Raw genomic sequence first — 25560 nt, forward strand, 5'->3', positions numbered from 1 at the left:
AAGCCAAAATGCCGAGCATAGATTATTCACAAGGGAGAAAAAACCCATTCTTCTACCGCTATTTGGAACAGGAAAAATAATTACAGAATGATCACATTGTGCTTCAAAGCAACTGTCGAACATAATTCTCACCAATGTGATGCAGGTTTTTTTTTTAAAAAACACAGTCATTTTAAGTAAGTCTTTTCAGGTCCATCATCCTTTAAAAGTAACATCAGTGATAATTATCCACATTCTGTCATTTCTAATGGGAGTTTATCATAAAAGATATTACATGTAATACATGTTTTCTGTATCATCGGCTTCCTATTTCAAAGGAAGAAAAAGCAAAGAAACATATAACATTTAGAATAACTTTAGTTTGGATTGAAAGTCTAAAAATACCTCATATTAAATTGATTACGTTTTTTCTTTTCTTTTTACAACCCTGTAGTTCCTGAATTCTGCATAGACTATTCTGGGTGGCTATGGGCTGAAGCTGATCATTTGGTGGCTGGATGCCCTTCCTGATGCCTACATGGAGTTTGCAGATGTTTTCCCCTTGTGCCCTACGAGAGAAACATCTGCCGCTATCTTGGATTGAACTCTCAATCTTAAGAATGGGAGTTGAGCATCTTCATCATTAGGTCACTTGCTGCTCAATTAAATTAAATTAATCAATTACATATCTTACATAAATATATAACAATTATATGATGTTTTTTTTAAAAAAAAACAGGAACATCCGAATCATAAAAGCAATAATTATTCATATGTTTCCGTATGATCCTGGTATTCTCTGCCCTCCAACAGAGGGGAAAAAAAGCTTCTACGGGATTCAACCTGGCTAATTTTTGAAGCACTGATTTTGTGCGTAATTATATATTACATCCACAATTTTTTGAGTGTGCCCACAAGGCTTTAAGTCAGTTTTAGAGGGCACCCTAAAATTAATGTATGTAATTCTGAACAAAACAGGTAGACCAGTAACTCAACAGAGGAGAGTTCTATGTGTTACCACACAATCCAGGTCCTGTTTCAGTGTTATTTTCTTACCTAAATAGAGAAACAGAGTAATCAAGAGCAGGGGAAATCTGGGGCAACTTCCAACTTCAAGGGAACAAGGGATTATGAGAGTGGCTGGGAAACCGTCATGGAATATTCAAAATGTTCCATCAGAATCATGGCAGCGTGGCACGACAAAACCGCGCTGGTCAAAATTGTGGCGATAAAATCACGGCGCTAAAGCCGCGACATCATCACCGCGCGTCATCACCGCCGCGACAACAGCGCGGCAACATAAGGGCGCTTTAAAACGGCGCCGCAGCAGAAAGCCGACTTCATTTAAGGTAAGCGTTAGGATTAGGTTTAGGGGTTTGTTTTAGGGTTAGGTTTAGGATTAGGTTTAGGGTTAGGTTTAGGGTTAGGTTTAGGGTTAGGTTTAGCGTTAGGTTTAGCGTTAGGGTTAGGTTTAGGGTTAGGTTTATGGTTAGGTTTAGGGTTAGGTTTAGGGTTAGGGTTAGGTTTAGGGTTAGGTTTAGGGTAGTGAGTGCTTGGGAATGCACGATTTTGCCCTCCGCGATTATGTCATCGCGGTTGGGTCACGTTTTTCCCTAGTGCTTAGAATGGCGCGAATTAGTCTTCGCGCTTATGTCTCTGCGAAGAAGGGCTTCGCGGATTTGTGGTGGAACCTCATGGCAGACCTGAAGGAGCATTAGGCTAGCAGCACTGAAGCAGCCAAAACACACCCCCAATTTCAATCCCTTGGGAGTCTTGGATGCATTCTGGAAGTTAGCCTCTTTGAGGTACCTTGGTTCACAGGTTGCTCTTAGATGCACCATTTCAACGAGTTAACGGTTATGGGAGCAATAGTTTTAATAATATATAGTTATAAATATCTATTACTAATGCAATGAATGGCATTTTAGTAGCAAAAAATAGCCCTCGTGGCAACCAGTAGAAAATTGAAATGGAGAGGAAAGAAGAAAATGAATGTTTACAATTCAGAAATTGTACTGCATATTGACCGAAGTAAGAAGCTATTTGTATTGTGAATATTATTTCATTTGTTTAATCTTTTTAAAGCTAATTTACATTGGTTCCACCACAAAACCGTGTTCGACTAAAGGGCGCTCGACGAAACCGTGTAGCTGACGTCATCACAGCGCGACAACAGCACGGAGAAAAAAGCACGCTGTAAACGCTAAACCTAAAATTAACCCCTAAACCTAAACCTAACCCCCCTAAACCTAATCCTAAACCTAACCCTAAACCTAACCCTTAACCTAACCCTAAACCTAACCCTTAACCTAACGCTAAACCTAATCCTAACCCTAATCCTAACCCTTAAACTAACCCTAAACCTAACCCTAACCCTTAACCTAACCCTAAACCTAACCCTAACCCTAACCCTAACCCTAACCCTAAACCTAACCTTTAACCTAACCCTAAACCTAACCCTAACCCTTAACCTAACCCTAAACCTAACCCTAAACCTAACCCTAAAGCTAACCCTTACCTTAAGTTGAATCGGCTTGCTTTCAAAGCGCTATTTAAAGCACCCTTCTTTCTCCGCGCTCGCTGTTGTCGCCCTGTTGATGACGTCAGCGACGCGGTTTAATCGGGCGAGCTTTAGTCGAGCGCGGTTTTGTCGTGCCACGATTTACATTATGCATTTTTAAAGCTACTGATGAATATATATTTATCATTTACATTTGTGATTGTTTAGACCACCATGAAAAGAAACCCAGTATAGAAACTGGAAAATTAGATCATGTAATTCAATTAAGACAGGCAACTATTCTCAGAATCACTAGTTCAAGAGGGAAGTATTCTTTGGAATATTCCAGATCCATGGTGATTTCATCGTTATCTGTGGCACACATGCTAGAGGTAGCATGCAGAGCTCTCTCTGTGGGCATGCGCACCATTTCCCCAGCCCAGCATTTTTCCGTCACGTTTCTCACAGTCGTTTGCAGAGAAACAAAAGTTTGTGGGACTAAAAAAAAAATCACTCAATCAATTCCAAATTCTTGTGAAAGAAAAAGATCTTGTGAGGTTGGAATTGAGTAAACCTTTTCACTTGCGCGCTTCACAATAAGGGAAGTGGGGTCCCTTCCTCCTGAAGCCTATTACGATGCAGAACCAAAATGCGAGGGAAAGAGAAAGGGAGGAAAGAGAGAGAGGAGGGAAAGACAGAGAGAGAAACAGAGAGGGAGGGAAAGAGAGATAGAGGGAAGGAAAGAGATAAAGAGAGGGGGAAAGAGAGAGGGTGAAAGAGAGAGAGAGAGAGGGAGAAAAATAAGTAGGAAGGAGATAGAGAGAGGGGGAGAAAGAGAGTGAAAAACAGAGATGGAAGGAAAGAAAGAGGGGGGAAGGAAAGAAAAACTGAAAAAGAGAAACAAAAAGAGAGAGAGAGGAAGGAAAGAGAGGGAGGGAAAGAGAGAGAGAGAGAGACTGAGGGAAAGAGAAATGATATTACAAAAGTTTTTTTTTCTTTTTTCTTTTGCTAAACATATTTCAAAAGCAGAAAAAAATGAAGGGGCATAAAAGTGCATTTATCATGTTTTTCTTAGTACAATTAGCTGAACTCTGCCTTGTTTATCATTATTTTAGGTAATAAAACCTCAGAATTCAGTTTAAATTGCCATGTTGGCACTTTGCGGTAAATAAATGGGTTTTGGGTTCCAGTTTGGGCCCTCGGTCTCCCTCTTTGCAGAAGTCAACACAGGATTGAATGTCGGAGGACATGACTGTGAGCTTGGCAGGCTGGATTGCTGCCAAGCCTTATCTGTGTTTATTGCTGCCCAAGCTTGTCTATGCCGGTTTGCTGCCAAGGACCTGTCTGTCTGTTAATTAAATGCCATAACGTATCTTTGGCTCGGAGTGTGTGTTGGTGTGGGAAAAGGGGGTGTCAGAACAGAGGCCCTCCATAAAGTCATAATATATCTCAGACCCCGATGTCTACACTTCCCCTTCCAACACCCTAAAATGGCTCCTTGCTTGCTAGGTTCCAGTAAAAAAAAATTGTATTGATTATGGTAAACCACAACATCAATTTGATCTTCTGCAACATCTCACAAAGTTCTTTTTTTAATGAAAGCTGAGATTTAATCATACTGCTGGATTCAGCATTAGTTGCTGTGTTTCACCCCAAGGCTACAATAAAAGAGGATAAACAGAGGAAGACTACTAAACTGATGGATATTGCATTACTGCTGGATGAGAGCAGAGATACTAACAAAGTTAATATGGTGGATTTTCTAAGGAGTAGTCAAACTTTTCAAATCTGCTTTTATAAGACCTAATTAAACTTCAGCGGTCAAGACTTCTATTAAGGCTCCGATGCTTGTATCTTTTATTTTCAGGCATCAGCCCCAAATAAATAAATCTTCCTTGAAACAAAAATGTTGGGGCATATGGAAGCAAAAGGTAGAAAGAGAAGAAAGGAAAGAGGAAAAGAGCCATATTACATCACTCTAAAGATCCATCATTTTCAGCATTAGAACTATGCATTCATTTCTTGATAAAAGAAAAATAAATCAAATGAAAAATCCATTTTATTTAATGTTTATTTATTCTGAGAGAGCACAGGAAAAATGATTACAGATGAGTATACTATGTAGGCAGTGGTGGGTTTCAAAAATTGTTCGAACCTACGCTGTGGGTGTGGCCTCCTTTGTGGGAGTGGCTTGCCACCCATGTGACTGGATGGGAGTGGCTTGCCGCCCATGTGACCGGATATGAAGATGCCGACGACACTTGTCACAACCACCTTAAATTACCTCACACACAGCACTGGCATGCATAACAATAGGAGGTAAACTTGTTTTTTAAAAGGCATCTTTGGTTTGCGTTAAAACAACTTCAACAGACGCAATGTTCTGATTGCACCACAAACGCAGTAGTCATCCTTACCTTTCACAGAGGCACTGAGTTTTATAAATATGAGCATGATAGTGTAGAATAATCATATCCAAGGACCAGTGGTGGGTTTCAAAAATTTTTGGATCCTCTTCTGTAGGTGTGGCCTGCTTTCCGGGTCCACTGGTGGAACCTCTTCTAACCGGTTCGGTAGATTTGACGAACCGGTTCTACCGAATAGGTGCGAACTGGTAGGAACCCACCTCTGTATGTAGGTCTCCTAAAGTATTTCCACTTGTATGTGGGATTCAGGTTTACTGTCCTCTTTGCTGACAGAGAGCATGTTGCCGTTGTATATTTCATTGAATAAGGTAAAAATCAAAGGACACAGAGAGTCCTTGTCTGGATTCAGCTTCCAGATCTAGAACCTCTCTGGCAGGGGCTTTTCTGAACAAATGCCATACCACTGTGGTACTCAGAAATACAGGCAACCTACATATGGCCCTCCAGATGTGCTTGGAATGCAATTCCTATCATTTCTTATCTTGGCCTGGGTTTTCATTTAAGATTATTTATCTTCAAGACACTCTTTAGATGAGGAACTCACTGAACAATTTTGAGACTGTCATATCTTGTGGCGAGGGTAAAATCAAAACAGTGATAGCTAACCTTTTCGGCACTGAGTGGCACAGCTGGAGGGTGTGCGCATGCGTGTGCCAGAGCACCGGAACTCAGAAGAGAGCAGCTGGCCGGTGCACATGAGTGTGGCGGCCACTGCTTTCTGGGATACAGGCTGTGCATGTGTGGCGGTCAGCTGGTCTTTCACATGAAGCTGGCCGCCATGCATGTGTGTGCCAGAACTCAGAAGAGCACCTGGTTTCTGTGCACATGTGGGCCAGAACAGCTGTCCAGTGCACATGTGCATGATGGAACCCCCGAAGGGCAGCTGGAGAGGGCTCTGCATGTCACCTCTGGCACACGTGCATTAGGTCTGTCACAGTGGTGGGATTCAAATAATTTAACAACTGGTTCTCTGCCCTGATGACCAGCTGGGTAGGTGGGGCTCGGTGGTCAAGTGACTGGGTGGGCGTGGCCAGCTCAAGGTCACTCAGGTCGATGGGCGCTTTGCCTTAGTTGTTACAATGGTAATAAGGGTGAACCAGAGAGGCAGTTTCTGTAAGCAGGGCAATAAAAATTAAGCTAGAAACCACACCAGAATGTTTCCTTCCTGCCTTCCTTACAGGATTAGCCCTGTAAAGTGGAAAAAAACAAAAGGAGATTTCTTCCAACAACTGGTTCTCTGAACTACTTAGAAAGTTACCAACCGGTTCTCCCGAATAGGTGTGAACTGGCTGAATCCCACCAATGTTGTTAAGTGAATCCATTTTCCTTTATGGAGATTTTTTTTTAATGGATATAAACCCAGAAATCAGCAAAAAGCATAGTAAATTGTGGTCATATGGGATGCTACTCCTGGCCATAAAGGTGAGCTGGTTGCCTAGTGCCCAAAATGTTACTGTGGGAGGATGGAGCAGTCGTAACTTTGAATGGTCATTAAGCAACCCATCGTTAAATTGAGGACTACCTGTAAGCTTAACTTCCCCTCTGGAATGTTAAGTGTTTGACTGTGCCCGATTCATAAACATTGTGACTGAGAAATACCTTTAGGATCATTTAAGGTTGAACCGAAGGCACTAATCACTATATCTGCTCTCAGACGGACAGTTTGTTCCTTGTCCTCTTTCCAATTTCCATCCTCGTCTTGCTCAGTCCGGAGAAATTCCATAGCAACAATTTTTCCTCCTTTTATGGCAACCTTCTGAGGGGAAAGAAAAGGTAGGAATTCACACTTTTCTTCCTTTGCAAGCTCCATCTGGAAAACAAAAATAATGCATAATTTTATTTAAAAAAAGTATTTAATACATAATTGTAACTCTTATAATTTCCCTTGCAATTTTTTCTATAAATTCTGACATTGATTTAATAATGTTATATTTTGATTAAATGAAAACTGGCTCAAATAATATGTGCCAACAAGAGTGGTGGTGGTGTTTTTCTTTTTTTTTAGTTATCAACATCTGTTAAAAGACTTCTGTATTTTAAACTACAAGCGAAAATTATTTTGATTTTATGAAAAATGATGGTGTCACTTTTCATTACTAAAAATGATGAATTAAAGCAAAACTATCCAATCAATGCTAGAAAAATCAAGTATGTGTAAAAAAAAAATCATTATGAGCTACTGGCTGAGGTCCCCAAATCTCAAAATCTACAAATGATTTCAATGAAAAAAAAAATGGTAAGGTCTTTAATGGGGAAAAAAAAATGGACAGAAGAATTTTGGTCTTTCATTCTCTCTTTGTATTTGAAAGATAACTTATACTTTTTCCACTTTTTATTCTTTCAAAATATTTTGAATTAATATATTCATATTTTGAATGAATATGGTTGCATTCCCGATGACAGTGATGGTGAACCTTTTTGGCAACGAATGCCGAAAAGGGAGCACTTCTCGCATGCGTGCATGCGCTCACCTGGGCCGCAACCAGGAAGAGGAGCTGCCCAGGGGACTTGCGCATGCCGGAAAATGAACTTCCGGTTTCCTGCACACACATGTGCCCCAGGCAGCAAGTCTTCTAGTTATTGCTGTGCATGAGCCTGCGCTGATCAGCTGGATGGAGCACATGGTCATGCCAGAAAATGGAACACTAGCTCTTCCAGTTTCTAGCACTGCTGCACGCACACCACCTGATCGTTGCTTGCAAATGCGCCCCAGAAACCTGGAAGAGGAACGGGCGACGGCGTGCATGCCAGGCGACATGGCTCCATGTGCCACTTTGGCCATGCGTGCCATAGTTTCATCATCACGGCCCTATGGCAAATGAGCGGCATGTTGGCTTAGTGGTAAAGACGCTTGCCTCTGACTCAGAAAGTTCAGTGCTCAATCCTAGGTAGCAGCAGAAATTTCTCTCTTAGGGTGGACATAGAAAAAAAAATATTTGCTGTGAATTCCAAGTAGGCCAGGGGTGTCAAACTGGGGGCCGATGGGCCAGATGTGTCAGACACAGGCGATGCCCACCCCAGCTCTGTGAAGGGGAAAAACATCACGATATGTCACGTAATGGCAACGTGACGTCGCGAGTTTGACATCCATGAAGTAGGCATTAGGAAGGGCATCCAACCAGTAAGCATTCAGCTACATCCAGTTACCCTGATTCTATCCCAAATTACGGGATTACAAGGTTGTAAAAAGGGAATGGTGCTATCCTGCAGATGACGGATTTATGCTTTTTAATAGTTGTATTGTTTTTTTTTTTGTTGAAAATACGTTTATTTCCATTTCATTCCATACAATCACATGTATACTGTGCATAACCGGGGCATATAACTGAATAATAAACACAGCCCTCGCTTTTATAGACAATACCCCCCAAAATACAAACCCAATATACCACCTTGACCCACCATACACCCTCTTTCACCCCCCTCCAACTTTCATTCTTCCTTCCAACATACCCCTCTATTTCCTACTTCCCCTCCCCCTCTATCACTCCTCTCTCCCAATACATTCCCTCCCTTCCTTCTCCTCCTGCCTCCAATCCTCTCTCCCACCCTCTCCACCCCTCCTTCTTCTTTCGCTCTACTCCTTCCTTCGGTGTACCTCTATTGTCTATCAATATGTTCAGCTTGTCCTATTTTTACACTAACATTAAAAAGCCACAGTATACAAGTGCAATCATGTGCTTTAAGATCTAACACATATTATATTTCCCCCCTCCCCCTCTCCCCCTAGAACCCCACCTCCCTTCCCTCCCCCCGACTTCCCAGAGTTCGTACACGGTATAACTTTTTAACAAACACAGTCTAAAATGTCTTAAAACAAAGCAGAAAAAAATAGTTGTATTGTTTTGAATGATTTTTGTGATTCTATTTTTTTCTGAGTGTTTTTTGTATTTGTAAGCTGTTCAAAGTCTTGGTAGTGAGAAAGGTGGGCTATATAAATCCAACTAATAAATAAACAAGATAGATCAAACCAGTGCTTTTTCTTTCCTTAGCCGAAACCGCTTACCAGGAAATCCTTTTTACCTAACTTAGGTAAAACACTTGGAGTCAATTTCAATGTCCCTGTTGTGATTGGGTTATGGGTTTGTATATCATTATCCAAAGAAAAATCACTTTTATCCAATTCTGGGTAATTTGAGAAACAGAGGAGTTCAGAATTGGTTTCATCATGTGATGTATGGAGGGAAGACAATCTTCATGTCTGCTTAAGGCGTAATGTTATTTTTGGCGAGCTGGGACTGTAAACATTGAAAAGGGACGAACTAAAGGCTGTTAGCATTTTCCTACCAGTTACTTCCAGCAACCGCCTGGCCAGCTCTCTGCTCTCCATATTAATGAAGAAGAAAAGGGAATAGGAAGGATGGTGATCCCTGCCAAGCTACACAGATAAGGTAAACAAACAAAGTCAGTCTCTCCCCCTCTCCCACCCCCCTTGCTCCATCTCTCTAAGCAACCAATTATTTTTTCTTCCATAATGTTTTCTCATCTGGCGTGCTGTGAAAGGCCTGGCAACTAGGAAAGCATTTTGTTGCAAACATACAAGTTGCTAATTATTTCAGTGTTAACACAGCATAGAAAAGTTTTCAGGGGGAAAAAAAAAACGGGCATGTAACAAAAAAAAGAGAGAGATGATGATGATAAATTGGGTATGGAGCTTAAAATCTATTCATAGATGAAAAAAAAAATATTGTGGCTCAGTGTGTATCTTTTCAGTTATGATGTGGAAATTATAACTGTGCTAACAGAAAGGGTGATATACAATCACAATAGCAATTAGGATACTCATAGTAAAAAGGTGTCATGCTCTAATGGTTTTGTCCATGACATGAACAAAAGTTGTGTTCAGTCATATTCCATATTCGGAATTATTTGATTTTTCTGACTGAACTGTTTGTAGAGGGTATTTATTATAATATGTATTTGTATTTGTATTTGTATTTTATTATTTGTATGCCGCCCTTCTCTGGGAGGACTCAGGGCGGCGAACAATTCAAGGGGGGGAAAAAGGGGAACATAAAAGACAAAATACAAATAATAAAAGTAGACAACAGTCGCACAACCATACATGTGCATAAACACACACACACACACACACACACAGAGAGAGAGGGAGGGAGGGAGGGAAGGAGGGAGAGGAAGGGAGAGAGAGGAAGGGAGTGGAACTAAAGTGAGTCAATATTTTAGGGGAAAAGTTTGTCATTTCCAAACAATATTTATTCTCCTGTGATAGGAAAGTTATACAGCCGAAGACCAGTGGGATGTAATTAGAGTGGTACTGAATTAATTAATGTATTTATTATACTTGCTCCAAATAATCTTTCCCTAAATTTTAATACTATGACAAACACTTCAAAATATGAACTGTGTATCTTGAAATCTTATTTCTTTTCTTTAAGTTACCTCTCTCTCCCTTGTGTATCTATTACTGAAGGGAATGGGCTATTTCCCCATATATTTTCTAGCTGGGGCATATTCAGTGTCTCATTAATGTAAATTATGCAGTACTTCATGGTATGTAGCATATAAATTACAGCAAAGACACTCAATCACATTGCAATAATTAAAACTGAAACTAAAAAGCTTTCATGATAAGACAAATGATTATAAACTGCCAATCAGCAACTCAGTATATATAGATGTTTACAGGAACTGCATGTTTAATTCCAAATTAAGTTATAGTTTGAAATATTTGCATTTTACTCCTAAATATTTTAATCTCTAAAGATATCTGTTATCTCACACACAGATCTACGATTTCTGGTTGATCTTCAATACACGTTATTGTGTAATGCATTCAGTGACTTTGAATTATTCTTCAGTCCTATCTATCTCCCCTAATTCGGGTGAAATCAAAGAAGAGAATGCGAGCTACACTACTTTGAACTCCTGGAGGGAAGGTAGGATATAATTTGACAAATAAAAATAAATAATATATGTACAGGTGGTCCTCAACCTACAACTCTTCTGACTGTTACTGACTGTTCGAAGTTACAGCGGCAGTGGAAAAAGTGACTTATGACCATTTTCACAGTTATGACCATGGCAATATTCCCAAGATCATGTGATCAAAATTTAGATGCTTGGCAAATGGCATATATTTATGAGCGTTTATATTTATATGTTTATGGTGGTTGTAGTGTCTTGGATCATGTGATAACTTTTTGTGTTATCAAAGTCAAAGGGGAAGCCAGATTCACTTTACAACCCTGTTACTAACTTAACAACTGCAGTGATTCACTTAACAACCATGGCTAAAAAGGTCCTAAAATTGGGAAAAATTCACTTAATAACTGTCTGACTTAGTAACAGAAATTTTAGGCTCAATTGTGGTAATAGACTGAAGACTACTGGATTGTCTAAAACCACAGATTTATTGGCTTCAAGAGCCTTGACTTATGCTATACTTGGATGTATTCATGAAACTGAGCACTTTCATAATATCAGTGTTACAGTGTAATTCCTCTATATTTAAAGTGCTTCTATTCTGATAGGTAGCAAGGTGAATTAACTCTGGAATGGACTATCATTATAATGATGGATTTCAGGTTTGATCTTCATTCATAATCCCCCCACCCCAAGTACACTCTTATGCACTTGCTTCTAAAACTAAGAAATTTGGAATCAGGAAGCTGAATTACAGATATGCTTCAGTCCACACATTAATTATTGTAGTGCTGATCAGATCAAAATCTGTCAAAATATCACACTGATCAGTCTTAACAACCTTATCAGGATAGTCAATGAATACGAGATAAGAAAAGTATGGTGAAGGACTTGAATATTCAGCTGTGGTCAATTTCAATATTAAGATCTGTGCTTATGTGTGCAATCACATACCTATCCACAGATGTCAAATGGGTAGTTTGTTCTATGTATTCATCAAGATATAATTTGATTTGATGTATGATATGAAGTTGTTGTATATGACGACAAATGGCGTAATTTACTGCGTTCATGCCTATGAAAGAATCAACACGACCAACACTTTCTGAATTTGGTTTCCTAAGGGCTACATTTAGAAAAGATGAAGTGACATATATTCCAAAGGGTTAGGACTGGATTGTTCCCACTATTCTCAACAGCATTTCTTCTTTTTATTTCTACACAGTGGCGTAAAAGAATAATTAGGACAGGGAACAAGCACTGATGGTACTTTGCTTAAAGGGCAGCCCTCATTCCTCTGTGTGATACAGCCTTTCTTTACAACAGCTGTTATTTAGCTTTTTAGCTTTGTTTCTTTCTATTTCCAAAACCGTGGAGATGTTGTGCAGACTGTGTGCAATATGTAATTCGGCCTGAGCATCATCATCATTATCCTCATCATACGACCAAGTTGCTACATTAATCCACTAGTCATTATGTAAAAAAATACATCTTACCTGTATCCAAAAAGACATGGGAGCACAAAGTGAAAATAGTTACCGAAAATGAGAATGTGAAGATCTTGTGGGAAGTTCGAATACAGACGGATCGTCATTTGGAACACAACACACCAGATATCATGGTTGTAGAGGGCCAAAACATACAATTTATTGACATCACAGTACCAGGAGATGCCAGAGTCGGACAAAAAGAATTGGAAAAAATCACGAAATACCGCGACCTGGCCATCGAAACTACCCAATGATGGATAAAACATGTAAGAGTGATACCCATTGTCATCGGGACACTTGGTACCATGTCCAAGAATTTTGTAAGATACATCAACCAATTGTGGCTTCCTTCAATAACACCAGAGGAACTGCAAAAAAACTGCGCTAGTCGGAACATCTTATATTTTAAGAAGGTACTTAGTTGATACCTAGGACGCTGGCAGCAAACCGTATCAACCATTAACACCAGTCAATGATATTTGTGATACATTTTTGAAAGTTCAGTTGTCTGAGTTTCATATTTAATGAATAAAGTATAATAATAAAAATAATAATACATCAACAAATTGCAGCTTCCTGCAATAACTCCAGCGGAACTGCAAAAAACTGTGCTACTTGGAACATCGTACATCTTAAGAAGGTCCTTGGTTGATACCTAGGATGCTGGCAGCAACCTGTGTCAACCATTAGCACCAGTCAATGGTATTTGTGATGCATTTTTGAATGTTCAGTTGACTGAGTTTCATGTTTAATGAATAAAGTATAATAATAATAATATGGAAGAGGAGGAGGAGGAGGAGGAGGAGGAGGAGGAGCAGGAGGAGGAGGAGATGATACATTGATACATCTTAAGAAGGTGCTTGGTTGATACCTAGGACGCTGGTAGCAATTAGCACCAGTCAATGGTATTTGTGATGCATTTTTGAATGTTCAGTTGACTGAGTTTCATGTTTAATGAATAAAGTATAATAATAATAATAATATGAAGGAGGAGGAGGAGGAGGAGGAGGAGGAGGAGGAGGAGGAGGAGGAGGAGATGATACATTGATACATCTTAAGAAGGTGCTTGGTTGATACCTAGGACGCTGACAGCAATTAGCACCAGTCAATGGTATTTGTGATGCATTTTTGAATGTTCAGTTGACTGATTTTCATATTTAATGAATAAAGTATAATAATAATAATAATAATAATAATAATAATAATAATAATAATAATAATAATAATAATAATATGATGATGATGATGAAGGAGGAGGAAGAGAAGGAGGAGGATGAGGGGAAGAAAAAGAAGAAGAAGAAGAAGAAGAAGAAGAAGAAGAAGAAGAAGAAGAAGAAGAAGAAGAAGAAGAAGAAGAAGAAGAAGATACATTGATACATCTTAAGAAGGTGCTTGGTTGACACCTAGGACGCTGGCAGCAACCTGTGTCAACCATTAGCACCAGTCAATGGTATTTGTGATGCATTTTTGAATGTTCAGTTGACTTGACTTTCATGTTTAATGAATAAAGTATAATATAATAATAATAAATCAGCCTGTTGTACTTTATTAAGTATTTTTTTTTATTGTGTCCCTCATTGCAACGTTGTGAAATTTACCTCTTCCGGGACAGCCCGTATATTAGTAAATCCTTTCCTGAAGACCACAAAAACACGTCGCGCTCCGCAGCGCAAAGCTGAGGTTGCACAATCAAAGGCGGTATCGCCTGCTCCCAGAACAATCACGGTTCCCTGTATTGATGGCAATGAAGAGCGACAGCCGCATATTCCTGAATGATGAAAGGAAAACCCCATTTTCAAGGAGAGGAAAAATAAAAAAAACTATTTCTGCATGACAGCTCAAACGATACTTGTACTCGAAGCAGTGTAAAATTGCATCTTGCCGTTTCCAAGCATGGAGAGTCACTATCAAATTATTCTGCTTCATTGAGAGTTTTATTCCCTCTTTTAAGATATGCTCATACATGTAATTTCATAGTCAGTACCTTTAGTAGCATTGCCTTCCTGTCTTGGCAGGAAATAAAGTATAATGCACTTGGAAAAAAGAAGAAGACGAAGAAATTGTACAGCCTTGTCCGATTGAATACGACTAATTCAAGATTGTTGTGTTCAAAAAATTAAGCCTTTGACTCCTCTCTTGTCAGCATCAAAAGTATTTGAGAAACGAAAAAGGGGGGAAACAATATCAATAGTTAGGCTTATATACCGCTTCATAGGGCTTTCAGCCCTCTCTAAGCGGTTTACAGAGTCAGCATATTGCCCCCAACAACAATCCGGGTCCTCATTTTACCCACCTCGGAAGGATGGAAGGCTGAGTCAACCTTGAGCCTGGTGGGATTTGAACAGCCAAACTGCTGAACTGCAGTCAGCTGAAGTAGCCTGCAGTGCTGCATTTAACCACTGCGCCACCTCGGCTCTTGTAACAAATCCATGTTACAAGAGGTTTTGTCCATCAGTGGAGTCCATCTTTGACAACACAGGTTTATCTTTCAGATTTTATCTTAAATAGTCTCATGAGTCATGTTGTTTCAGCACCAATTAAGACCACATTTAAAAGGGAATTAGAGAAATTCAAGGAAGAAAAGCTTATTAGACCGCCTACTGCCACATACCTCCCAACGGCCGGTAAGATCCCACAGATTGGGCCTCCTTCGGATACCGTCAGCCAGACAGTGTCGGCTGGTGGGCCTCCGGAGGAGAGCCTTCTCTGTGGCTGCTCCGACTCTTTGGAATCAGCTACCCCCGGAGATCCGGACCTTACCCACTCTCATGGCCTTCAGGAAAGCTTTTAAAACCTGGCTGTTCCAGCAGATCTGGGGCTGTTGACCTCATTGTTGAGGTCCAGCCCTGATTAGAACGAATGCATGTGTGGTGATTTTTTTTAAATTTTATATAAATTTTTATTTCTCATATATACATTCACAGTTATATGATCTCATAACTGTTATTAATAATATGTGTTTGTAACAATTTTTCTCCCCTGCAATTGACAATATAATTGAAATTGCTTTCTTACCATCCAATAGACCCATCTTATTTTACAACAATCCTACTTCTTCTTCCTTCCTTCCCTCCTTCCTTCCCTCCTTTCTTCTCTCCTTCATTCCCTCTTTCCTTCCCTCCCTCCTTCCCCCTTCCCTCCCTCCATTCTTCTCTCCTCCCTCCTTCCTTCCCTCCTTCCTTCCCTCCTTTCTTCTCTCCTTCTCTCCTTCCTTTCCTCCTTCCTTCCCTCCTTTCTTCTCTCCTTCTCTCCTTCCTTACCTTCTTCACTTCCTCCTCCCTTTCCTTCCTTTCTTCTCTCCTTCTCTCCTTCCTTCCCTCCTTCCTTCCCCCCTTTCCCTTCTCCTTCCTACCTTCCTCCTCTCCTTTCCCTTCTCTCCTTGCATGTGTGGTGATTTTAAACTGTCTTTTTTATTTTCTTTTTCTTCTTTCTTCTTTTGTAAGTCGCCCAGAGTCCTTCGGGATTGGGCGGCATATAAATTTTAATAAATAAATAAATAAATAAATTAGTGTCCACTATTTATAACATCACCTTAGTTTAAAACTCATTTTGCAGGCCTAAGGAAAACTGCACATCTATTTTCCATCTTAGGGCCAGATTGTGCTGGAACAACATGTATCACTTCCTGTTCTGGAACCTCTGATAAATCACCCCAGAATGTTCAGGATGGAATCACTAAGAGCAATTGTTGGGGGCATGCAAAATTATTCTATCTGTGGGCTTCTGAAAGACACCTGGTTGATCACTGTGGAAAGAGTTACTGGTTAACACAGAATTTTTTTTTCCTTCTAATGAGTGGATTCTTTTTAACACACATCTGGGGTACATACCATATAGTTCTTTCTTATGAAACATTTTTCCTAAACTACTTTATTATGTTGATAAAGGGTTTTGCACAGGAGACCAATGGGATATAAATCCTTAAAAGTATGATTCTATGTGCAATGCATACTAAAAGAAAAAAGGTGAATGTTTTCCTTGTCCAGTCATGTCTGACTCTAGGGAGTGGTACTCATCTCTCTTTTCTGGCCAAGGGAGCCAGCGTTGTCTGAAGACGTTTCTGTGGTCATGTGGCAAGGATGACTTATATGGCGAAGGCACAGGAAATGCTGTTACCTTCCCACTTTAAGCGGTACCTATTTATCTACTTACATTTGCACGTTTTCAAATTGCAAGACCGGCAAGAGTTGGTGCAACCAGAAAGTTGGCAGTTCAAGACACAATGGAGATAAACCTTAGTATAAATGTCCAAGGCCATAGCCTGAATGTGAACAGTGCTGTTCAGCAATCTCTGATCGATGTTTCCAACTCCATAGAATTGTAAGGTTATTATGATGTTTGATGTAATTTCAATTGTTCCAGATTAATATCTCAATTCTTTTATTTTAAAAAAGCATTATGCAGAAAAAAAAACTTGCACATAAGCTTATGTTTACTACTCCACTGGAAAATTAAGAAAAACAGATGGGGGGGACCCTTAAAAATTCTAATGTTGTTTAACTTTTAAAAAGATAAAATAAATTACTGCAATTTTTGAAATGATAACATAGATTAACACTCACTTATAACCTGAAGGCACCTCTGATATTTTTTCTTCATTGGAAATATGTTTTTACCATTATCAATAGTCTATAATTCTTCACGTTATGCTCTGTTCAGTCTGGTGAGAATTTTCACACCAAGAATTTAAAACCTCAAATACCATTTTAAGAACAAAAAAAAAACATTAAGTTGACTGTATATAAAGTAAAAAACAATGTAAAATTTACTCCAAAATCATCTCTAGATCATTGCCCCCCCCCAACCTTTCTAGCACCAGGGTTTGATGTCATGGGAGACAATTCTTCCACAGACCAGGGGGAGGGGGGTATTGCACAAAACCTACATCCTGTGAATATGCACATGAAGCTTTGCTTACTCATCTGCCACTTATGCAGTTCAATTCCTAACACGATCTGAGGTTTAGAGAGCCGAGGTGGTGCAGTGGTTAGGGTGCAGTACTGCAGCCACTTCAGCTAACTGCTAGTTCTGCAGTTCGGCGGTTCAAATCTCACTGGCTCCGGGTTGACTCAGCCTTCCATCCTTCCGAGGTGGGTAAAATGAGGACCCAGACTGTGGGGGCAATATGCTGACTCTGTAAACCGCTTAGAGAGGGCTGAAAGCCCTGTGAAGTGGTATATAAGTCTAGCTGCTATTGCTATTGCTATCCTTGCACTGGATACACTTATTTTACAGCTGCATTTATCTATATGAACATTGGATTTCTATATGCCAAATATTTCCTAATTTTATCTGGGAGGCATATAATTTTTTAAAGAGGTAAAATATTTCTGGACCTTTTCATGCTATGATACCTACAGTCAATTCAAACAATATGTACTATATGTGTAAATCACTCAGCATTGTTGGACTGGTGCAGTATTTATTTATTAATTAGACTTAAATACCACTTCATAGGGCTTTCAGCCCTCTCTAAGCGGTTTACAGATTTTTTTTTTAGCAAATTGAGTCAGCAACTTGCTCCCACAGTCTGGGTCCTCATTTCACCCACCTCGGAAGGATGGAAGGCTGAGTCGACCTTGAGCCGGTGAGATTTGAACAGCTGAACTGCAGATCACAGTCAGCTGAAGTGGTCTGCAGTACTGCACCCTAACCACTGCGCCACCTGGGCTCCTCCAGTATATGCTAGTATACACTTTAGCTCCTCACTGCAACAACTATGGTAGAGATTTTTCATGTAGTCTATCCATAAGGTGAATAATTTACATTATATTACTATGTAAGATCACTACCAAATGGAACAGGCTTTTGCCCGCGTCCCAAAAGACAAATGTACGGTAATATTTAAATCAGGTTTAACCTGCCTGAATTAACAAGTATAAAATAGAGGACCAGAGAAATATTTTAAATAACTACATTAAAAGATTTGTCTGACAAAGGCAAAAATCTGTCCAAGTACATCTATATTAAGACCAGCGCTATAACAAATCTAAGATTTCTGCCAAAGAAATCTTGGAATATATGGAATGGCTTTTATTGGTGATTTACTGGTTCTACGTGATAGCTACTAACCTATGGGAAAGGTGTATCCCTAATGGAAAATCTATCTTCCCTGTGATTGTCCTTGCTCATGTGTACTGGAGTCTTTTAAGAGTGAGTTCCTGTACGATCACAAGGAAGCTCTGGTGAATTAGGAATTGTGAAAGACTATCTCCTGAATAGATACTGATTGCAAGAGATGTGCTGACAACTGATTGCCCATTGTGGGTGATGGGATGATTTCTTCTTGGTGAGTAAACAGAGATTGTAAAAGGTAGACTAGTCCGAGGCAACAAGCTCACTGAGTGAATGAATACAGAAATAAAATAGGAATTTTAAAGACAGTCCCTAAAAATGTTGTAAATCACAGCTCAAGTATTTGACTAATATGAGATTCTGAGGAAGGAAGAAGAAAAAGAAGAAGAAGAAAAATGGTGACTTTCAATACTTCTGGCGTAGAAGTATTCCCTTCCAACTCTGCCATACTGTTATCCTTACATAAAGAACCAGAGATATTGCAAACTGTTGGAAAAAAGTACTACAGAATGAAAGACAAGTCATTCTGTCTCACCACTTAACTGCGTAAGTGGAAGAAGCCACATTGTGTCTATGAAATAACAGGATAACAGAGTTGGAAGGGACCTTGGAGGTCTTCTAGTTCAACCCCCTGCTCAAGTAGAAAACCTTATACTATTTCAAAAAAATGATTGTCCAATCTCTTCTTTAAAATATCCAGTTATAGGGCACCCACAACTTCTGAAATCAAGCAATTGTCAGGCCTGCAATTATATTCCTTTTAGAATTTTGGCCTGCCACACTTTCTCTTATTTTATTATGCTGTTCCATTAGTATATAGCAATAGCAGTAGACTTATATACCGCTTCATAGGCCTTTCAGGTCTCTCTAAGCGGTTTACAGAGAGTCAGCATATTGCCCCCAACAATCTGGGTCCTCATTTTACCCACCTCGGAAGGATGGAAGGCTGAGTCAACCCTGAGTCGGTGAGATTTGAACAGCCGAACTGCTGATCTAGCAGTAGCCTGCAGTGCTGCATTTAACCACTGCGCCACCTTGGCTAGTATAGTTGATGGGAGGGGGGAATAGACAGGAGTAGGATTGTGGAATGTATTGTTGTCATTCTTTACTAGAAGCCAAGGTCATCTTTTGTCTCCACACTTTTACACCTGACCAGAAGCAGCTGGGTGGAGACGCCAGCATGGAAGAAGAAGATTGGACCATGTGATGGATTGTGGATGTGGGGACAAGACCATGAACTTTTAACTGGATGGAATTCTGATGTAATTTCCAGAATTGGGATTTACACAGCAATGTGCTAAGATGTCTGCTTTATTAAATTGGAACTTTAAGGATCATTTTATAGCAATAGCAATAGCAGTTAGACTTATATACCGCTTCATAGGGCTTTCAGCCCTCTCTAAGCGGTTTACAGAGTCAGCATATTGCCCCCAACAACAATCTGGGTCCTCATTTTACCCACCTCGGAAGGATGGAAGGCTGAGTCAACCCTGAGCCGGTGAGATTTGAACAGCCAAATTGCAGAACTGCAGTCAGCTGAAGTAGCCGGCAGTGCTGCATTTAACCACTGCGCCACCTCCGGTTTTGCCTTGGACTCTGATTTAATTCTACAAGATACTTGGAATGCTGACAGCAATTGCACTGATTAATTGTTCTGTCAGGAAACTTCTCCTTATTTCTAGGTTGGTTCTCTCCTTGATTAGTTTCCATCCATTGTTTCTTGCCCTATCTTCAGGTGTTGTGAAGAATATATTGATCCCTTCTTCTTTATGACAGTCCCTCAAATATTGTATGATTGCTATCATGTCACCCCTAGTCCTCCTTCTCATTAAACTAGACATACCCAATCCTTGTGATTGTTCTTCATATGTTTTAGCCTCTGGTTCCCTAATCATCTTCGTTGCTCTTCTCTACACTCTTTCTAGAGCCTCAACATCTTTTTTATTTTATTTTGTAGTGACCAAAACTGGATGCAATATTCCAATTCTGGTCTTATCAAGGCTTTATTAAGTGGTATGATGAAAAGTTCATCAAAATTATTTTCTCCTTTGAAATAAATTTTAATAAATTCATTTTCATCAAATTGAATTGAAACTGGTAAAAAAAAATATGATTCTGTTTTCCTGCACATGCATTAATTGGGGATGATGTTAGCTGGATTAGTTAAAAACCCAACACATTTGGCACCAATGGAGAAAAAAATGGAATTATGTGCTATTAAATTACAATGAAATCTGATTCTTTGCCTTGGTTATTTTATCTTTCTTTCCAATACTCATTCTTTTAACTGTTTTGGAATTAGAATGTATTTTAATGCATTAATAATGTATCACATTAATCATATAAAAGATGACATATAAATATTGCATATACATATCAAAACAAACAAAATAACAGAGCATATATACCTGGTTTACTTGCCAAAGACACCAGTGGTAGGAATTCTTTTGATGTATAAAATCCTTCTTCCATTCCCAATCCCTGAAATACAGGTTCTTTCTTTGGTTCTGGTAGACCTAAGACAATAAACATTCAATAATGAAATGAAAAAAAGAAAGAAAGAAAAGGATATATGTTTCCTTCTGTAAATGCACATGAATTCTCAAAAGATTTATGTTTTGGCAACCAGTTTCTTTCTCTCTGGTAATTTTTAGTGATTTTATAACAGAGGCAGGATTCGAACCTTAAACTTTTCAATGTGTAGCTCAGTGAAATCTGGATAAACAGGTTTGTTGCTTAACTGATTTGTTTAAAAGTCTGACAAAAAAGGACAACTAGTTTCTTTCTCTCTGGTAATTTTTAGTGATTTTATAACAGATGCAGGATTCGAACCTTAAACTTTTCAATGTGTAGCCCAGTGAAATCTGGATAAACAGGTTTGCTGCTTAACTGATTTCTTTAAAAGTCTGACAAAAAAAGGAACAATTGACACTTTTGTACATATTGGGGTGATTTTCATTTTTAAAAGTTCCTTTCTGCTACAAAATGTCACACACAAAAATATCACATTTCTTAAGAAAAATATTCTATGCATACACATCAAGAAATGTGTTGAATCTTCTGGTTGGTTTTCTTGCTTAGTGTAATAAATGATACTTGAGAAGGATTTATATAACCCATTTGAACGCAACTCAAAAAAATATGACACATTAATCCCAATAGTGTCAAAACAATGTCTTTGCGGTCCCTCAAAGCCTCTTACACAACATTCAGGACAGTGTCAGGTGCCATTTTATTTTAGCCTAGAAGTCTCAATCAGCAGTCAAGACAAGAAAAGTAACTTTTCTTTACTTAAAAAAAAAAAGATTGTTTCTGGTGGAAGACACATGGCATCTCAAACAATTGGGATAAACAAGTTGGGATGACTATATAAAGATTTCAGTCTCCGTGGCATTTAGATGGTTAATGACTGTAAGGGCATTTTCTCTGGATTCTTTGTGAGGCAATTGACAAGAGTGTAATTCAAGCGTCAATCAAAAGGGAGAAATGATGCTGTGGGCAGAATGTGCTGGCTGAGCTGTTTTGTACACAGCTCTAAGTGTAAATTCTGAAGGAATGAAAACCTGAGTATATTTCATCCCACAGGAAGGTGTCCAAGAAAACAAAGCCTGAAAGGGCACTTGACCCTTGAGTAAGCATAAAAGGCCAATGAAATGGACCTGGTGAAACCAACATTGTCCCTCCAACCTTCTGAAAGCTGATGAGGAGAGAGGACAGAATATAAAGAAAAGCAGCAGCTGAGGATTTGGGGCAACAAGAGATTTAAAAGACAGAATATAGACTACCACCACCCACTTCAGGAGTGGGTTTCTCGCCCCGTTCCAACCGGTTTGGTTGGAACGGGGCCGGCGGCGTCCTCGTGCATGCACGCAGTGCACACATGCGTACTAGCATCTGTGCGACGCTCCAGCTGCTCCTGGAGGATCGTGCAGGCGCTGTATGCGTCTTGTGCATGCGTGGAAGCGCAGAACTCGTCAAAACCGGGTAAGAAACGCGGGCGGGCGGGTGGACCCTTCGGCGTTCCCAGAAGTTACTTACTTCCGGGTTCGCCGACCAATCGGTTCGCGGAGACCGCCACGAACCGCCTGAAACCCACCCTAACCCACGTCCAGCATTAGGTCTGTCTCCTATGAAGCTAGGTTGTGCAGGGGCTAGAGGAGAGAAGTAATTGGGGGGGAGGAGGTTGAAAATGCCATTAACATCGATGTCTCCTAATCCAAACAAACAGCATAGCAATTGGGAGAGAAACGCAAGAAAATCGAGGTGTGGTTGCTTCAGGACTCATCCATCTATGTTTTAAGAAAAGAATAGCAGGATGTAGTTGTTAATTTGCTGGTTTGCTTGGCGTGCTATCTCTGGATGATTGTTTGCAAGGAGCAACATTTCAGATGAACAAATTAGGGTTCACCGACAAATGTGCGCTCGACAAAAAGCGCGCCGATGAAACCGCGGCGAGAAAACCACAAGTTCTAAATTGCGCCAGCGAATGAGCCCAGAAGCGCGCCGACAACAGCGTGCCTTCAATAAACAAGTAATAACCGCGAGTTCTAAACCTAACCCTAACCCTAAACCTAACCCTAAACCTAACTCTAAACCTAACCCTAAACCTAACCCTAACCTTAAACCTAACCCTAACCCTAACCCTAACCCTAACCCTAAACCTAACCCTAACCCTAAACCTAAACCTAACCCTAACTCTAAACCTAACCCTAAACCTAACCCTAAACCTAACCCTAAACCTAACCCTTACCTTAACTGAAATCGCACTTTTGTGGGCGTGGTTTTGTCAGCGCGTTGTTGTGGGCCCGTGTATGATGTCACGGTTTTCACACCGCGGTTTTGTCGGTATGCTTTTGTCGTGCGCGCATTTGTCGGGTCACGCAAATTAGTAATGGGAGAGTAGATACATAGAACTTTGATTTAGGGTGGATGGTATCGGGAGAGTTCCATAAGAAGGGCAGAGCAAAGAAGGCCAGATTAGGAGTCAGAGTCAGAAGGTTCACCATATTCAGGGCTTCTGGAGAGAGAGTCCACTTTCAAAGAGGAACAGCAAGGAGTGTTATTGCTAAATGGAGTAGCCATTGGATGGATACCACCAGGATCCATACAGGAGAAACCAGTGGGGATGGGGATGCAGTTTGACTAGTCTTGTTCTTTGTAGATTGCTCCGTGTGAGGTGATCGTCTGGAGGGTTATAGAAGGATTGTGTACATTGAACACTTGCTGTTCCCTTCATTTATTTGAATGATTTGCAGCTGGAACACATTTTTAATGTTATTTTTGTGTGTGTCCAGATAATGAGCTTTGCAGCATTTCAACAGGAGGACAGCTACAGGACATTAAAGTGTTGATGGACTCGGTTTTAGCAGTTGATTCAAATGCTCCAAGTCTGCATAGATTATAATTATTTGTTCTTCTGTAGAAAGAACGCCAAACAACTCAGCCAGTAGTTCTTCTTCATCCGCTGTAGGGTCGACTGATGTCTGTATCTTCTCTTTAATTAAATCAAGGGGGTTACGCCTCCTGTGCTTATCTGATCCTGACCTTGATGTTGGTGGAGTACTTTACTATGTAGATGGGTTGCTGGCTGAGACTGTGAACTCTGGGGCTTATGCCATTCTCTCTCACAGGCTTGGCTCTCCTCCTAGAATTTTTCAGTGGTCATACAAGTACACTCCTATTGTGAAAGACACGGATAGGCATAATTGGAAATGCCCTTACAAAATTTTTTAAGGGAATGTGAATGGCCTCAAAAAAAAATATGATCATTTCAAGGCCATGCCAGCTTGGAGGATAGGAAATTTCTGTAAATTCACTGGAATATATTCTACACTGAAGAAGTTGTGAAAGGGAGTATAGTACACCTTGTCTGTTATGCTACTACCTTTGTTTGAGAATGCTGTATCACCTTTGTTAATTTTGGACTAATTTTAGCAATAGCAATTAGACTTATATACCGCTTCATAGGGCTTTCAGCCCCCTCTAAGCAGTTTACAGAGTCAGAATATCACCCCCACAGTGTGCGTCCTCATTTCACCCACCTTGGAAGGATGGAAGGCTGAGTCAACCTTGAGCCGATGAGATTTGAACCGCTGAACTGCAGATAACAGTCAGCTGAAATGGCCTGCAGTACTGCACCCTAACCACTGCGCCACCTCGGCTCTTTTCTTTACTGTGTCTTAATGTCCATCTTCCTCCTCAACCAGGTCACCCAAATCTGTAACCATGTTGATTCTTTCCTCATTCTTTGCCTAAGTAAGAACCTGGTGCAAATATACTAATATGTGGGGATTTTCAAGACAAAGTTGGTTGCAATAATGAAGCTCTCTGTGAACATTTCAATGCTGGTCTCCCTGAATAAGTAACTGGGGTATTTTTTTGTGTCCAGATCCTTCAAAGATACAAATTATAATCTACCCATCTTTAGTTTGCTACCTCTTGTAAATAGGCTTAACCTGCAAATGTTAAATGGCTTTGCCTAAAGCAATTTCCCTGGGCAATATACTTTTTGGTCCCTTCACAAGTTATTCTCTATAGTCCCAAAGGTGCTTTTTCAAGAGGCAACTGGACTTTCTGGTTTTTCTTTGAAGACGTTTTGCTTCTTATCCAAGAAGCTTCTTCAACTCTGGATGAGAAGGAAAACATCTTCAAAGAATTTTTTTTTTAAAAAAAGTCAATGTTTCTTGAAAAAGCACTTTTGGGACAACCATGACCTGGATGACTGAGAATCTCAACAGATATTTAATTATGCTTTATAGGTTATGTAATAATTTCTGGCATAATTCCTAGGTTTGAAAGTGATCACGTTTCCTAATGTTCACTTGCAAATTTAGACAAGGCTTAATCAATAACCTAGTTTAGGCACATTTAAAATGCCCAATGGGAGACTGCTTTTACAGGTTTAGATAGGAAAGATACACACACACACACACACACACACACACACACACACACACAGAGAGAGAGAGAGAGAGAGAGAGAGAGAGAGAGAGAGAGAGAGATGGACAGGCAGATAGGATAGATAGATAGATAGATAGATAGATAGATAGATAGATAGATAGATAGATAGATAGATAGATAGATAGATAGATAGATAGATGATGGATGATGGATGATGGATGATGGATGATGGATGATGGATGATGGATGATGGATGATGGATGATGGATGATGGATGATGGATGATGGATGATGGATGATGGATGAT

General features: G+C 39.9%; 1 protein-coding gene across 2 annotated transcripts in view; it reads right to left on the reverse strand.

Annotated features, from left to right (window-relative positions):
- The window catches only part of DPYD (dihydropyrimidine dehydrogenase), a 646680-nt gene that overhangs the window by 316491 nt on the left and 304629 nt on the right, over positions 1 to 25560 (reverse strand). For both annotated transcript variants that reach the window (XM_087719294.1, XM_087719293.1), the window contains 3 exons: positions 20762 to 20869; positions 13877 to 14046; positions 6505 to 6715 (listed from right to left, as the gene is read on the reverse strand). In XM_087719294.1, the coding sequence (XP_087575420.1) occupies positions 6505 to 6715; positions 13877 to 14046; positions 20762 to 20869 (489 nt within the window). The remainder of the gene's footprint in view (positions 1 to 6504; positions 6716 to 13876; positions 14047 to 20761; positions 20870 to 25560) is intronic.

This window comes from Thamnophis sirtalis, unplaced genomic scaffold (genome assembly GCF_051295495.1).
Source record: "Thamnophis sirtalis isolate CommonGarterSnake01/CBP01778 unplaced genomic scaffold, rThaSir2_p1.2 scaffold_7, whole genome shotgun sequence".
Taxonomy (NCBI): Eukaryota; Metazoa; Chordata; class Lepidosauria; order Squamata; family Natricidae; genus Thamnophis; species Thamnophis sirtalis.